The sequence below is a fragment of the Emydura macquarii genome, unplaced genomic scaffold, assembly GCF_026122565.2.
Source record: "Emydura macquarii macquarii isolate MOO-44397 ecotype Brisbane River unplaced genomic scaffold, CSIRO-AGI_Emac_v2 contig_1045, whole genome shotgun sequence".
Taxonomy (NCBI): Eukaryota; Metazoa; Chordata; order Testudines; family Chelidae; genus Emydura; species Emydura macquarii.
In genome coordinates, this window is record NW_027131182.1 from 13,237,304 (window position 1) to 13,254,801 (window position 17,498).

At 40.3% G+C, this 17,498-nt stretch overlaps 1 protein-coding gene across 1 annotated transcript in view; it reads left to right on the forward strand.

Annotated features, from left to right (window-relative positions):
- The window catches only part of IL7R (interleukin 7 receptor), a 31,040-nt gene extending 13,754 nt beyond the window's left edge, over positions 1-17,286 (forward strand). The window contains exons 4-10 of the mRNA XM_067545352.1: positions 2,544-2,698; positions 3,319-3,473; positions 10,252-10,426; positions 11,105-11,116; positions 11,554-11,629; positions 12,774-12,849; positions 13,782-17,286. Of these exons, the coding sequence (XP_067401453.1) occupies positions 2,544-2,698; positions 3,319-3,473; positions 10,252-10,426; positions 11,105-11,116; positions 11,554-11,629; positions 12,774-12,849; positions 13,782-14,285 (1,153 nt within the window). The 3' untranslated portion in view covers positions 14,286-17,286. The remainder of the gene's footprint in view (positions 1-2,543; positions 2,699-3,318; positions 3,474-10,251; positions 10,427-11,104; positions 11,117-11,553; positions 11,630-12,773; positions 12,850-13,781) is intronic.
- The last annotated feature ends 212 nt before the right edge of the window (positions 17,287-17,498 follow it).

The window sequence follows — 17,498 nt, forward strand, 5'->3', positions numbered from 1 at the left end:
ACTCCCATATCCTCCATCTTTCCCATATGTAAAGCCAGGCAGAACCACTGGACATTCACAGATTCAAGTCAACATCCCTTTGAGCAAAAATCCAGTAGAGACGTAACAGTATCCTATCCTCTCACTGAGACACTGGAGGGTGATTGATTTGCCTAGCAAACTATTCAAATTGGGATTGGTCCGCTATCAGTCCAGATCTCCTGACTCCATTTCTAATAATGGTTTGGTTTGGTTTTGTGGTTTGGGGGGAAGAGGGATTTGCAGTCTTATTGTCTTACTTATAGTGTTTTTAAGAACAGTATACCAATAATATATTCAATTTAAATTGTGGCTGTTGATATTGGGTACCCAGGGATGAGGCAATATCTCATTACTTATGGATCTTTAAATAGCTGGCCATTGGAGAGCCATACACTGAAATTTTGGACCCACTTGTCTAGAAGAGGTGGTGGGGTGGTTTCTTCTTGTTTCCCACCTCTCAGATATTTCCAGTGGGTCCCCACTTGTAGGACTCTAACCTCCTATGCATAGTTATATGTGTATTTTATCCCAGAAACCCATTTAAAATATACTCTGGGCTGTACACCACATCTCCCACATCCCTTCCATTTGTAGGGTTGGGAATATTCATATATTTTGCATTCAACTTGGGACAGAGGGAATATGTTCATTTGGGCAACCTCTTATCTAACTTCCTGATCTTTTGTCCCACTCTGACTCAAGAGGATTTTTCTCTTACCTTTGCCTTTTCTTACACTTCCCCTTGTCCTACCTCCTCTCAGCTCTTTCTTATCTATTTATCCTCTTGTCACTCTAGCTTCTCTTCTTCCTCTTCTCCATCTAAACTCCTTATGAACTCCCCAAATATCCATCACATTGGACTCCTTGCTTTACCCATAGCCTTCAGTCTCGGTGAGTATGGCATAAGATGTTTTTTGGGATACTTCCCTTTGTAAGTATCTATGGCTAATTTAGTTAAACGAGTTTCTCGGAACATAAAAGGAATTGGTAATCCTATAAAAAGAAAAAAATTGTGTCTCTCTTTAGAGAGTTGAAAATTGATATAACCTCCAGGAAACTGACTTTACAGAGTCTGAGACTGAAAAGCTTTAAAAAAGCTTGGACTGGTGAAGGCATTTTTAGTAATTACTCAGATCAAGTCAGGGGTGGATACTCACCAATCAAAAATGTAATCATCAAAAATGTAATTAAAAAAATGGGAACATGAGCTATTAATTTTCCTTACCAACATCCAGTGAAATCAGATTTGTTTAAACATAAAGCATTGCTCACTGGATTTGGGGTTAAGATTGACCAATCAGAAAATCCTTTGAACGATGCACTGGACTCCAGGTAGACTTTTCAGCTCCAGTGCAGCTAAATCTGTGAAATGCTGGTGCTGCAATGCAGAAGGCTATAACTTATACCACATACTATGAGATTGCCCTGTCATCCATCTTTTTTGGACAGAGATCAATATTTGGGTCAATTTCTTTCTGTCCACCAATGTGGAACTTCATGCTGGCCATGTCATCTTAAACCTAGCCAATCCATCTTGGAAATTGAAATCCTTTGAAAAACTGGTTGGGTAGAGCTCTGGTCATAGCCTAATGTCTAATTCTACAATGACAGAAGTCCTAAGTGTGCCAACTATCAAAGAATTGTATTGTCACTTCAGCCTGGTGACAATGGAACGAAAAAAGTTTTCCAATAGAAACAACCATTCACATTTTTTGGAAGTATGGGAATAATCAATTACATTTCTCATCAAAGTAACCTTTTTTTTGCAGTCCCCTTGAGGCCCCAGGCCTCTCCCATTCTCCTCAAACCATCCCCTCCCTCTATTCCCTTTTTCTCTTTCCTCCTCTCAGTCCTACCATTCCTCTTCTAACCTCTTTTACTTATCGTTCAGGTTTTTCTTTAGTCATCCTTTCACACACACACACCCATATCCTCCCTTCTGCTTCTCCCTTCCCTCCCCCCAAAAGGAAGTAATTCTGGAGATTAGTTTATGATTTTACTTGGTCATGAAACCCACACTGGGGCTGAATGACAAAATAACAGTTATTATTACAGAACTGTACAGGCAAATCTCCTTAACCGGGTAACAATTGCCTTTGTTACACTATTCTTTGCCCTTAATAATGAAGAAGTTTGATCTTACCTACCTCGTTGTATAATCTGATCATGGTTCTCTACTACATTTTAGACACCCCTCTTTTCTTTGTTATCTTTATTAGCTGTGTTAAAATAAACAAAAAATAATTTTAAAAAGCTCGATTATAGGGCCTGATTGTTTAAACCACTATTGCAAAATTACTTGCTATTGTGTATCGTCCCTTTGGTTTGAAAGAGGTGATGCTTGATAGCAGCCACTTCACTAAGGGCTCAGTAAATGCAGGCTTGAGCTTGTGTTCTTCTCTGTAGGCCTAGATGTTCCTGGAACCTGAAAATCTGACCTCAACTATCGTTAGGAAAGTATTTAAGAATTTTTTAAATTATGATTGAGAAGAAACTAACTCTGTGTCATATTGGATCAGCAGCACCACAACCGATGAAGAGTGTTTATGTTCAATTATGGAGAAACGGGAAGGCACATATTTTTTATATTTCTATGAAATACTCTTACCGAAGGACATTTGCGTGGTCCTTGAGTCGCAGAGAAAGTCCTGCAGGCGTGTGACTGTAACCGATATTGGTAAGATGCTAAGTGCTTTTATATAGTACTAAGTGTAACTGGGGGAAAAGTTGGTGAAAAAACCAACATTCACTCCAGATAAAATGGAGGTAATGATGGCTGGTTGAGGGGTTCAGACAGCTGAGTTAAGGTAATTTGTGGCCTTCGGCCCAGAAAAATTTGGAAATTCGTTACCAATCCCTCCCATCAAACCAGAACATGATTGAACTGCATTCAGAATAGGGGGCTTACGTGCTAGCCTATTCTACTTTGTTTTTAATCTACCCCTATGTCTGGAGAGACCTATGGATAGCACAAGCTGCTTTGAAAAGGTTTGTCCTATTTTGCCAAGGAGTTATGCAATTTAGGGCTGTTGTTACAAAGCCAGATCCTCAGCTACAACTGAGAAGCACACAGCACAGTTCTGGAAGGAGGTACAAAGGTGACATGAAGCTCACTGGTGCACTCCCCCAATCTTGGGCCAGCCATGTACTGGGATGGTCCCCTAGAGCAAGTGAGAACTTTCTAGCAGTCATTTTGAAGTCTTTTTATAATAAATATATTGACTTATTAGAAAGTTACACATTAAGGTCCCATTTACTGTGTAATACATTGACTTGTTTTCCCATCATTATCTACAGTTAAGCCTGAGACGCCATTTAACATAAATATCACATTCCAAAAGGATGCAAATGAGTATCTTATTCAATACAGTACACCACATTCAAAGAAGAAATATCTAAAGGACAAATTAATACACGAAATAGCGTATCGGCAGAAAAACGGGACTTGGAGTGTAAGTAAAAATGTATAGTGATTTTCTTACTAGCTGATAAAGTCCATGTTAGTAGAAGTACTAGTAATATATGGGAGGGGGGGGGAACTGCAGTAATTGTCATTAGATTATTTCACTCTAGGTTGCCAGTTCAAATCCATTCCAGGCTGTTAATGACTGAAAATGGTCTGAATCCATTATACCATTCACAATATTTCCTTCACAGGGCAGTCTTGGATTGATTAATTAATTAATTGTTTACAGCACTAAAATAGAAAGCATGAAAGTGTTAAATATTAGTAATTGTGATCATTATGTTTTATTTTAATTTTAGATACATATTGATATGTAGGTAACATTAGCTGTATGCAGCATGCTGTACGTTAACGTATTTAAATGTACACAGTTACAGTGGGCTAGATTATGATTTGGATTAAACACCAAAGCAAGGGAATACAGGAACCCGCATTACCATCCAGCACAGGTTTTGAGTCTGTTGGACAACACAGCTGAGCCAGTGCAGGAATCAGTAATAACTGACTTAGAGGACTACAGAGAAAGACCTCTATTTGAGGTGGGAAACCAAAAGTGGTTATTAATTCAATTATTCTTTTGTATGCATTTGTATAAACTAATATAGCACAACCAGAGCTTTGGAGAGAAGATGGATGCATTGAAATCAGTAGATAATATAAATAAATATTGGTTTGCTAAGTTTACAACTCTCTGAGATATTTTGTGATGAAAGGGATATATATATTAGAGAGATATTCTGTATTAATTATTATTAATTATTATTGTTGTTATAAAATACACAGTCGTGGTTTTGAGCTAGCTGCACTACTGTCCCTTGTTCTGGTCTTTTCTGAGTTCATCCCCTCCAGCTCTTAGGCCTCAAGATCTTCTCCTCTCTGGGGCAGAATCCTGCAATTCTCTGACTTTCAGACTGGGCCCTGGGCTACAGCCCCCCTTGGTGCCAACCGGAATAGCTCACCAGGCCTGGCTGGGTTCCGTGATCTGCAAGCCTTCCTTTTGGGAGCTGTGACCAATGGATAACACAGAGACCCAAAATAGCATTCTTCAAACAAAATTACATTTACTCTTGACAATAGGAACACAGAATAACAAGACAAAAGGATTAAAACAACAAAAGGCTTTCATGCATATGTGCTTTACCTAAAGCTTATGTAGGCCTCACTTACTAGACACCTCCACTTCTGGGGTTAGGATTCAGTCTTCTTCTCAGCAATCTCTGGCCCTGTCACCCTTGTTCTTTAGGGCTTGTCCTTCATCCACCCCAAAGTTCTTTGTCTGCCCTCCATCTCTTGAACCTAGTCAGACTGGGGGGAAGGTATCATATCATAGCTAATAGTCCTGGGTGTTTGCTGAGAAACAATTATCTGAGCTATCATCTATCTCCTGGGTAGTTTCCTGATCATCAAGCTATTGAATTAATTTTCTATATGCATACAGTAAACATCTTTGCAATACTCAGACAAACATATAGAGCAGGAGTCGTCAATAGGCAGATCATGGGCCAAATCCGGACTGCAAAACACTTTTAAATGGACCCCGAAATTTTTTCATTTACTTATTATTATCACTATATTTTTAATTATTATTTTATCTGGAGTTTGGACCTAGACTATACCTTGACTAAGAAATGTGGACCTTGACAAAAAATAATTGACTACCCCTGATATAAAGCCTGAAGTATTCATACATTAAGAACAATAAGAACACAAGAATGCTATACTTGGTCAGACAAATGGTCCATCTAATCCAGTACCCTGTCTTATTGGCCAATAATGGCCAACACCAGATGCTTCAAAGGGAGTGAATAGAACAGACAATTATCAAGTGATCCATCCCTTGTCATCCAGTCCCAACATCTGACAGTAAGAGGCTGAGGGGCACCCAGAGCATGGGATTGCAACCCAGACTACCTTGGCTAATAGCCACTGATGGACCTGTCCTCTGTGAATTTATCTAATTCTTTTTTGAACCTAGTTATACTTTTGGCCTTCACAGCATCCCCTGTCAACAAGTTCCAAAGGTTAACTGTTCATTGTGTTTAGAAGGACTTCCTTTTATTTGTTTTAAACCTGCTGCCTATTAATTTCATTGGGTGGCCCCTGGTTCTTGTGTTACGTGAAAGGGGTAAATAACATTCCTTATTCACTTTCTCCACACCAGTCATGATTTTATAGACCTCTATCATATCCCTCCTTAGTCATCTCTTTTCCAAACTGAGAAGTCCCAGGCTTTTTAGTGTCTCCACATATGGAAGCTGTTCCATACCCTTAATCATTTTTGTTGCCTCTCTCTGTACCTTTTCCATGTCTAATATAATGTTTTTGAGATGGGGTGACCAGTATTGCACTCATATTCAGGGTGTGGGCATACCTTGGATTTATATAATGGCATTATAATATTTACTGTCTTATTATCTATCCCTTTTCTAATGATTACTCACATTGTGTTCACTTTTTTGACTGCTGCTTCACATTGAACGGATGTTTTCAGAGAACTATCCACAATGACTCCAAGGTCGCTTTTAGGAATGGTAACAGCTAATTTAGACTCTATCGTTTTGTATATATAGTTGGGCTTATGTTTTCCAATATGCATTACTTTGCATTTATCAACATTGAATTTCATCTGCCATTTTGTTGCCCAGTCACCCAGTTTTGTGAGATCCCTTTGTAACTCTTGGCAGTTTGCTTTGAACTTAACTATCTTGAGTAATTTTGTATGATATGCAGACATTGCCACCTCACTTTTTTCCCCTTTTCCAGATCATTTATGAATATGTAAAACAGCAGTGGTCCCAGTACAGACCCCTGAAGACAACACTATTTATCTCTTTTCATTATGGAAACTGACCATTTATTCCTGCCCTTTTGTTTCCTATCTCTCAACCTGTTACTGATCCATTAGAGAATCTTCATTATCCTATGACTGCTTGCTTCGTTTAAGAGCATTTGGTGAGGGACCTTGTCAAAGGCTTTCTGAAAGTCCAAGTATGCTATATCCATTGGCTTACCCTTGTCCACATGTTTATTGACCTCTTCAAAGAATTTTAATAGACTGATGATGCATGATTCCCCTTTACAAAAGTTGTGTTGACTCTTCCCCAAAAAATCGTGTTCATCTGTGTGTCTGGTAATTCTGTTCTTTACTATAGCATCTACCAATTTACCTGGTACTGAAGTGAGGCTAACCAGCCTACAACTGTCAGGATCACCTCTGGAGCCTTTTTTAATAACTGATACCATATTAGCTATCCTCTAGTCATCTAGTACACAAGCTGATTTAATTGATAGGCTACATACCAGACTCGTTAGTTCGGCAATTTCATACTTGAATTTCTTCAAAACTGTTGGGTGAATACCATCTGGCCCTGGTAACTTATTACTGTTTAACTTAACAATTTGTTCTTAAACCTTCTCTATTCACTCCTCAATCTGGGACAGCTCCTCAGATTTGTCACCTAAGAAGAATGACTCAAGTGTGGGAATCTCCCTCACATCCTCTGCAGAGAAGACTAATGCAAGGAATTCATTTAGCTTCTCTGCAATGGCCTTGTTTTCCTTGAGTGCTCCTTTAGCATCTCAATCATCCAGTGGCTCCACTGATTGTTTGGCACACTTCCTGCTTCTGATGTACTTAAAATGTTTTTGCTCTTAGTCTTTGTCTCTTTTGCTAGTTGTCTTTCAAATTTTTTTTTGACTACTCCTTTTCTATTTGACTTCCAATTTGTAAAAGATGCCTTTTTGCAGATAACTGCCTCTTTTACTCTGTTTAGCCATGGTGAAATTTTTTGCTCCTCTTACTATTTTTTTTTTAATTTGGGATATAAATTTAATTTAAGCCTCTATTATGGTGTTTTTAAAACGTCTCCATGCAATTTGTAAGCATTTCATTCTTATAACTGTTCCTTTTAATTTTTGATTAACTAGCTTCCTCATTGGTGGGCTTCTTTGGTATTTCCTGAACCCATTCACAAAGATTTTTAAATTTAATTATATTATGGTCACTATTACTGAGTGGTTCAGGTATATTCACCTCTTGGACCAGATGCTGTGCTTCACTTAGGACTAAATCAAGAATTGCCTCTCCCCTTGTGGGTTCCTGGGCTAGCTGCGCCAAAAAGCAGTCATTAATGGTGTCTAGAAATTTTATCTCTGCATCCCATCCTGAGGTGACATGTACCTAGGCAATATCGGGATAGTTGAAATTCCCCATTATTTTTGAGTTGTCTATTTTTATAGCCTCTCTAATCACCCAGACCATTTCACAATCACTGTCACCATACTGGTCAGATGGTCAGTAGTACATTCCTGCTGCTATACTAATTATTCAAGCTTGGCATTTCTATCCATAGAGAGTCTATGGTACAGTTTGATTTATTTAAGATTATTACTATATTTGGCTCTATGCTTTCTTTCCCATATAGTGCCACTCCCCTACCAGCACAACCTGCTCTGTCATTTCTGTATGTTTTGTTACCTGTTATTACTGTGTCCCACTGACTGTCATCATTTCACCAAGTTTCTGTGATGCCTATTGTATCCATATCCTCGTTTAATACCAGGAACTCAAGTTCACCATCTTAGTATCTAGACTTCTAGCATTTGCGTACAAGCATTCATAAAATTTGTCACTTTTTAGTTGTCTGCCTTCATGTGATGTAATTGAATGGGACTCTCTCATTAGACTGTTTCTCTTCAGTTTCTACATGTACTTTATCAACATCTATCTTCTCTTATCTAGGAAATAGAGAATCCTCATTAATAGAAGCTCCTTTAAAGTATGTCTCTGTCCAAAACATGTGCTCCTCCACACTTGTCAGCTTTCCTCCTGTCCTTAGTTTAAAAACTCCTCTACAATCTTTTTAATTTTCCATGCCAGCAATCTGGTTCCATTTTGGTTTAGGTGGAGCCCATCTTTCCTGTATAGGCTCCTCCTTTCCCAAAAGATTTCCCAGTTCCTAATAAACCTAAAACCCTTCCTCCCTACCCCATCATCTCATCCACTCATTGAAACTAGGGCTGTAAAAGCCTAACCGTTAAAACAATAATCAGTTGTTTAAACGTTTTAAACAGCTGATTACGTTTTAATTAGGGGAAGTTTAAACTGGGCAGCTCTGGCTGGCAAGAGGTGCAGAGTCCAGAGGGCGGGGATGGAGTAGGGGAGGTGCAGAGCCCAGCGGGGGGAAGCAGGGTAGGGGAGGCGCAGAGCCCAGTGGGGGGGTAGCTGCAGCTGGGCTTGAGCCAGAGCAGCTGGGCAGCTCTGGCTGGCGGGGAGTTGTGGAACCCAGAGCAGTTCCCCACACAAGTGCAGAGCGGGGGAGAGCCACAGCTGGGCTTGGCTCAGTTCCCCGCCAGCTAGAGCTGCCCAACTACAGCTCTGCAGTAGAGGAGCTACAGCCAGGCAGCTCTCACTTGGCAGTGAGGAGCCGAGCCCAGCACAGCTCCTGCCCCCCACATTTATTTTTTACATCCCTAATTGAAACCCTGCAGTTCTGCCCGTCAAACAGGCCCTGAGTATGGAACTGGAAGCATTTCAGAGAAAGTTACATGGAGGTTCTGGACTTTAATTTCTTATCTAGGAGTCTAAATTTGGCCTCCAGGATCTCTCGCCTACCTTTCCTGATGTCACTGATACCTGCTTGTACCATGACTGTCGGCTTCTCCCCAGCACAGCACATAAGTCTGTCCAGATGACTTGAGAGAGCTACAATTCACCATATAGTTCTCCCAGTCATCACAAACCCAACTATCTATATTTCTAATGACCAACTCTGCCATTGCTATTACCCATCACTTCCTAATAAGATTCCCTCCCCTGGAGAAGTATCTTAAGTGCAAAAGGATAACATGGCATCATCTGGAAGGAAGGTCCCCACTATGCGGTCTTTTCCCTCTGCTTTTGATGGTCTCCTCTCCCGAGACTTTCATCCTCTTCAGCAGCAGAGGCCATCAGAGTGGGGGTGGGACTACTCTACTATGTCCTGGAAAGTCTTCTCTATGTACCTCTCTGTCTCCCTTCATTCCTTCAGTTCAACCACTCTGCTCTCAAGAGCCTGCATTCACTGTCTCAGGACCATGCACAGGCTCCTTGCACAGAATGGACACATATGCCACCTGCCCACAAGGCAGGTAATCATACATGCAGCATTTAATGCAACAAACTGGATAGCCCCCCACTCAGGCCGAAGTCCAGCAGCAGTATTCTTTTTACTCCTGCGGTTTTTTTTGGTTTGGTTAGGTGGGTGGGGAGGAGGGTTCTGTCAGGGAGAGGGAGAATGTTAGGTGTATCTGGCTTTCTTGCTCATTCTCTAAACTCCCCTCGCAAAACTCCCCTGTTTGTTGCTCCTGTTTACTAGCCTGATTATTCCAGGCAGCTTCAAATCCCTCATGTATGAATGATCTGAGTATCTAGCATTTCAAATAAAAGTGTCTCATAAGAGCAGAGTCCATTCCTCCAGCCTTATTTCAAGAAAGTGAATGGTCCTGCCCATTTGGAAACGCTCAGGCTGGGTAGTATCTGCTCTGCCCTGTGAATAATTGATTGTGTATGGCTCCCCGATGCATATGTGTTTGCCTGGGCTACTATTGGGACGCACTCACATATAAGGCAGGGCAATTGTCTCTATTAGATAACTAAGGTTTCAGAGTCTGAAAAATCTTCTCTACAAACATGATTTGTGTATAAATAACCTTTTCCTTGCTGGATCTGAAAAATATAAATTTTCCATTCTGACAAAAAATGATCAGATCTTTTTTCTGTTTAGACAATACAGTCTCAATATCTTCAGATAAAATTACTGGGGAAAAGCCTTCAGATGGGTGCAAGTTATGAAGTGAAAGTGCGATCAAAGCCCAACGGAAACTATTTCAAGGGTACCTGGAGTGAATGGAGCTCTTCTCAATACTTCCAAACTGCAGCAGAACAACTCAAAAAGAAAAGTAAGCGGAGGGAAAGCTCTTCCTCACATTTGCAAAAAGCCTAAAATCTGACTAAGTCACTTGGTGCAGCAGATCAGGTGTGAGGCCAGGCAGAGAATCCGGGGCTACTAATGACTCCCTGATTCTCTACCTAGCCCCAACCCCACTGCCTGTGCCAGAGGCCACTGGTCCTCAAGGGATTATCCACCTGCTGAGTATTGCCAGAGTGCTGCACACTGCAGCCACCTCTCCACCCTTCACATGCCCCTGCCTACTCCCTGCACCAGCAGCTAGAGGGAGGGTGACATAGGAGCTGGCTGCCCCAGTTCTGGGTCTGTGGGGGACTTCCCAAAGCCAGCTGCTTTCCAAGCAGGAGCAATAGGGCCAGAATGCATCCTGTTTATGCACAACATGGACAGAATGGGGCAGAGAACATGGCACAACATGGACAGAATGGGGCAGAGAATCTGGCCCCTTCATTTTTGCTGATTACCCCATGAGCCACCAAGGATAAAGAGCAGTTTGCATCAAACATTTTAGCCATAGCAGAGTCAGAGCAATGCAAAAGGATCCATTTTAATATTGCCAATTGTAACATGTATTTACCTCATTTTAACCACAAACTACATTATAGATGAAATTTCAGCATTTCAGTTGTGAACAACAGCAAAGCTTTTGGTCACTACGGCCCTGAGACAGATACAGACTGGTGTTCTACAGAAGTAAGACTGAAAATATGTGCTCAGTCTAAGGGGCTGATCTTTAGTTCTAGCTGAGATATGCTCAGCGCAGCCCCCACGGCAGATAAGCAAAAATTGCTATACACCACCTTCAAACTCCTCAAATTCCCCAAGGCAGCTAGGGCATAAATCAATGGATCCCTCAGGCTGTTCTAATCTGGACTAGGAGACTGGCCTGGACTGCAAATACACTTTCCCCCACCAGACAGATGGGCGAAATGAGGCAGCTGAATCAATATACCACTCCAAAGACAGGACACTGTATAAAATTTGTCAATGTTCCTCAGTAATAATAGGCTGGTGCTTTCTTAAAAGAATACCTCAGGGTAGTGGAGAACAATACTGTACTTATAAACACACCTAATATGGTATTTATTCTTTATTTTTTGTTAGATATTATAACTACAGTCATGTCATTGCTCATTGTGGGCTTCATTGTGTTGGTTATCGGGCTTGTTCTGATCCTAACATTTTGGAAAAACAGGTAATTTTAATTTCTTTTAATCAAAAGAATATTAACCAATCATATTATGGAGATCCCATCTCCTCCTTTTATACTAGCCAACAATTCTTACCCTATCCTCTGGCCTCTCACTCAACAGGAACATGTACAAATCATAGAACTAAGAATGGGAGAAAAGCAAAAGAGGTATGGGAAAGGAGATTGTCTAGTGCCTTTGTCACCTCAAGCTTGCTGTCATGTGCGCTACGTCCCGGGACCATTCAGAGGCTGAAGATAGTGCAAAATGTTGCAGACTGCTTATTGAATAAAAGTGCACAATGGGAGCTCATTAGACCAGAACTCTGTGATTTGGCCTGGCTTCCAATAAGCTTCTCAGAGGAAATCCTGGTGTAGGTTTTAACCTATAAAGCTCTGGATCTATAGTCAGGTTTGAGAGCTGGTTATGGGAGAGATTGCCTTTATTCCCGTGATACACTGCCATAGCTGAAATCAAGAAAGATGGTCAAAGCTGGTGCTTGTAGACTGTTCAAAAGTGGCACTAATTTTGGGTGCCTCAAAACTTTTGGTGCCCAACTTGAGAGCCTGATTTTCTGTGGTGCTGAACATCCGTGGCCTCTCATTAACGTCAGCTGAAGTTCCAGCTACTCTGCACCTGTGAAAAAAAACCAGCTCTTAGATGTCTTACGTTGAACACCTGATAAACGAAGTATCCAAAATTTCTGACCACATTGATAAATTTGGCGTTTAGGCCCTCTGCCTCAAATCCCTTTTGGAAAAATAGGAGTAATAGGTACCTAATTAACTATATCACTACATTGTTTTGTGAACTAATTAGTCAATGTTTTGTGAAGTGTGTGGAGGATGAAAAGTTCTAGCCACATACCAGTGGAATATTATCATTCAGAGGCAGTAAGATAAAACATAATCCACACCACTCATATTCTTCCTCTACTTTCACCCTTGGAATAAGAGTTCAGAAATGGCCTTCTTAGAACAAATATCTCATGCTGGATAATGCAAAACACACAGAGGTCTACAAGAATTAGTATGATGATATAAAGTCTGTTACTACTACTCTACTACTACTAATATAGTGCCTTCCATTATGGCCGTTCCAACAATCCCTTCTTGAATACTGTTATTGTTGCTACATATCTCGTTTCAGAATCAAGCCGCTTTTGTGGCCAAAACTTCCTGATCATAAAAAAACTTTGGAGCAACTTTGCAAGAAGCCAAAAAAGGTGCGTGCTTCCACTGCTTTGATTATCTGAGTTTGTTTACAGGGAACATGAATAATACTCATACAGTATGATATATTTGCTGTATGTACTGGGCCATGTTTTCAAGTGAACTTTTAAATTTGATTAATAAAAAGTAACATTTGCATGTGTAAATGGTATTTGCACCAGCAAATGAAATCGTCAGCCATATAATCGACTGGCAAATTGAGATTTTGCTTGTGCAAAACAATGATGGTTCTTGATGGCAATGAGTTGAAAATTCCTTTGAAAATTTGTACCATGATCTCTTTCCACTTTTATGTACTCAATACAGTCAGTGTGTAAAGTTAAGCATGTACATTATCCTTTCGCAGACTGGGGCCTAACTGGCTACAGTTCCAGATTAAGGTGTGGAATTAACTCATAGATAATTGTAAACAATTCTATTTTTCCTCACGGAGAAAGTTAATAGTGCTGATTTGTACATGGAATAATGTGTTCCAGATAGTGCGTTGTTTGAGTCATTTAGCCTTTGGCCTCACATCTTATTTTTACCCTAAGTCATAGGTGCTCAACCTGGGGGTCACAAACAGATGGCAGGGGGTCATGACTAGCCTGCTCTTTCCTTGTTGTTAAAGTGGAAGGGGCCCTTGATGACCCTGGCTAGTTGAAAATGGGTTCGTGTGCATACAAGGTTCAAAGTCACTGACCTACGTGATTCTCTCAAAATGAATGGTCAATCTGTTATAAGTTAGTTCCCAGTTTTGCACCTGCGTCAGATTTTCATTCAAGATCTTTTATTTATTTGTAAGGGGAAATAAATTAATAAAATCTTTTTTCTTTAAGAAACGTTTAATATGCATAAATGAAAATTCTAACATCTGATGAGTTATGGGAGTGTCTTCCTTTCACTTAGTACCTGTAGTTAACTGAAATTATCCTTTGTCACACAGAATTATGATATAAGCTTTAACCCTGAAAGTTTTGGATATGTTCATATTCATAAAGTGGATGGCATTCAAGCCAAAGCAGAAGTGGAATGTTTTCTGCAGCCGTCGGCTCCTCTCGAGGCAGATGTTTCAGAAAATGTTAGGAATGGATCAGACATGAAGAAGAGCATCACTGACGTAGACAAAAGCATCCTAAAGCTGCCTGTGACTTACGGAGGAATCTGGCCATCTGACACCTTGAATGGGCACTTATGTGAGACTCGCCTTCCCATGTTAGATGGATTAAACAATGTCATCCCATATCAGGAGTGCAGCAGCAATGATACACAATTATATAATTATGGACCCATGACCCATTCCACATCTTCAGTGGACCCCACTGTTCAGCCCAGATCAGGACCCTTAAATACTGACACAGTGTCCCAAATACAGCCCAATAATGGAATTAGGTCATCAAATAAAGATGAAGCATATGTCACAATGTCCAGCTTTTGCAAAAACCAGTAAACCTCAAAAACCATAGGATCATAGGATTTGCTGTAGCAGAGCAGACTATTGGTCCTTCTTGTTTGGATCTCCTGCTGGTTGATTCAGTGAGTAATAAATTTGATAATGTACCTATCCCATTTTGCAATGCTGTAATAATTGGAGATGGATTATAACGGACCAAATTCTGCTCTCAATTACACCACTGCCAATGTAGAGTAAATTCAGTTTAATTAAAAACAAATTTAGTTCAGTTTAAGACCTTAATCATGAAAGGTGATTACTCTACAACAATGACATACTATTACAGTGCACTTCACTACTGCCCTCTATCTAAAGGAGTCGTGAGTGCTTCATATGTTTGTTAACTCACCTATCAACATCTCAGATTACATATCTAAAGATTTTATTGATGGTCATAAAATCCCTATCACAAAATATGGCTGCAATGTCTATGTAGATTATGATTTCACTTAAACTGGGGTGAATGAATCAGGAATAACATGGCTAAAGTAAGTAGAGTTATACCAGTTGTTAAAGCAGAATAAGTGAGATCAGAATCAGCTTGTATTAGTTTGGGATTCAGGATCTGAGCTTGGTCACTCATTCCCCATCCAGCAACATCTGGAGGAAGACTGCTCAGCTCCCAGACAACACACAGAATCACTGTCTAACGACCTCTTTGATGACTTCAGTGCTGCTGCTATACACCCAAGATAGCTGCACCCATCCTAGCACAGCCACAGCAAGGGCTGTACTGATGCATGGCATGTGAGACTGTACAATAATGATAAAAATAGACTGAAAGGCTTAAACCAGATCAATTAAGCCTGGAAATCATGTGTGTAAGCAAGTAGAAGGTGGGAGCAGAAGGCCCAAGGGAACCAGGTTCAACACTTGTAAAGAGAGTCATAGTGATTTTATGTAGGGATGGACTCCAAACAACCTCCCCCCCAGTTTGACCCTCCCCTGGATTCTGGGAAAGATCAGACCCCAAGCCAAACTTATCAACGCAGGCCCAGCTTCCAGTTTTCTGTATTACCTGTCTTTATTTCTACTGTACCGACCGCTTTTATTAGACAAACAATGGGCCAGATCTTCAGCCGGTGTAAATTGGCTTAGCTCTGTTAACTTCCAAGGATTAATGCTTATTTACACCTGTTGAGGGTGTGGCTTGTTGCTCCATGCCTAGGAGATAAAAAGGTGCCTGGGGATCAGTTCCCCAGTGCCAATTAAAACACACGGTTACAGAACTCAGTGTTACAGCACAACCAAGTCACTGCCCTATTCTTTAACAATCTAAATAGAAAAAACACATGTAAAGACAGAGTAGTACAAATACAGCATCAGGCAAAACACTTGGCAATATATTAAAGGGGTGATTCTCAGCGATGGTTGTATTGATGGTGTGTTAATATGTAGGCTGGATCCTCAGCTGGTATAAATAGGTATGGCTCCATGGAGATGGATAGGTGACATGTGGGCACTTTTTTCTCTGCCTTCTCATGCACAAATTAATGCAGCCTGTGAGTATTTCCCCTAGCAGTCTTTTTGTCATGGGTGCCTGAAATATCTTTAGTTTTTCCATCATCACCAGTCCCTATGTGGCTAAGAGTGAGTCAGCAGATTTTGTGCCTGGGCTGGCAAATTTTCCTGAATAATTTGTAAAACTGTTACCACTATAAGATCCATTGTCTTGTAAATTGTCCAGTAACAATGTCAGAGTAGTACTCAGCTTTCTCCAATAAGGGAAACCCTGGTCCCTTCCCCTTTCCTTACTCCATAGCTCTATGGGGTTCCTTGTATTCTGTTATCAAGGGATGTTTGATCCATGATGTAGTTCCACTGGCCTGACCATTACCCATTGGCTGGCAGGAGCATGGGAGCTGCAGGAACTGCTACAGCCTCATAGTTGCTCGACAGCCAAGGAATATGGTCTGAGGAGAGAAAAGCAGCTTTGCTATGCTTTAGGATAAGGGTTTGCCCCTTTGTGAGGTATCAAGTCCTCTAGCTGCTTTAAATTCTCATTGTGGGAGTGATGGCCTGATTAGTGCAATAATAAGTAACCTTTTCAGGCAGTTTACTTTTTAAGTATTAAATATCATGGGAAGTATTAAGACAAAAATCCTCCTTTTATCCATTTCTCAAATTAAATTAAAGAAACAGAAAAGCAGTTATTCCACCCCAGCCAGACCAGAATCTAGACATCTATATTTAATTTGGTCCTGATTCTGTTTTAATTCCAATATAAATCAGGGGTGATTCCACTGAAGTAAAAGGGTTTTGTTTGGATGAGTTACACTTAGCACAGAACCACAGGGATGGAAGATGTGACTCCAAGATGCCAGGCTGCTCTTGCACTGGCTAGTAACAACCCCTGAGAGGCTATTACATCAGCCACGGACTGCTGGAGTACAACAGCACTCTAGTCATGAGCCCCATCTTCCCAGCCAAGCATGTGGCCCGAAGTAGTCAGTGTATTACAGTACTTTTTTATTACTGTTTAGCACATAGTAGTAAGAGGATATAGTCTGATAAAACTGAACTAAAGCACTGGACTTTAATTCCTTTGCTTGATAATGCTTCTATTTCATAAAAACAGCTGCTAATGCTTGAAATATGCAGACTTGCACACTGCAACTGTAGATGCCGATTGTGTCAGGAAGCTATTCTGTTCTTTTACCACATTACGAAATAGAAAAAAGAAGCAAAAGAATGCCATATAAAATAATAGATAGTACGTAGGTCATGTTATACTTATTTTGACCTCACACATACAATGTTAGAAGGTAAAAGGATATACAAGCATCTGAAATTTTTAAACAGTAATGAACATATAAAAGAATAGTCTTGCTATTCATACTAGAAAACCATGTTGCTATTTTATACTGTAAGAGTGGATTATTGTAACCATTAACCACTACTCTACTTAAGAACAAATTATCATACATATCTTCCATATGCATTAGATATCTTTTTTGCATAGCTGCTAATGTCTGAGTACCATCATATTTCTGTTTTATTTAACAAAATAACATGTAAACCTGTTTTGTAATGTTTTAGCATATTAAAAGGATGTCTATTTGCATTATATGTTTGTGGTTCTCTCTCATCTTTGTTGAGATATAACTGTCTACCACCATACAAGCTGACACGTCTGATTCGGGGCTCATTGAAACAGGTTTTTTATGAGTATAGTTCCACTGAACCTGATTCTAATCCTACTTCAGGCAC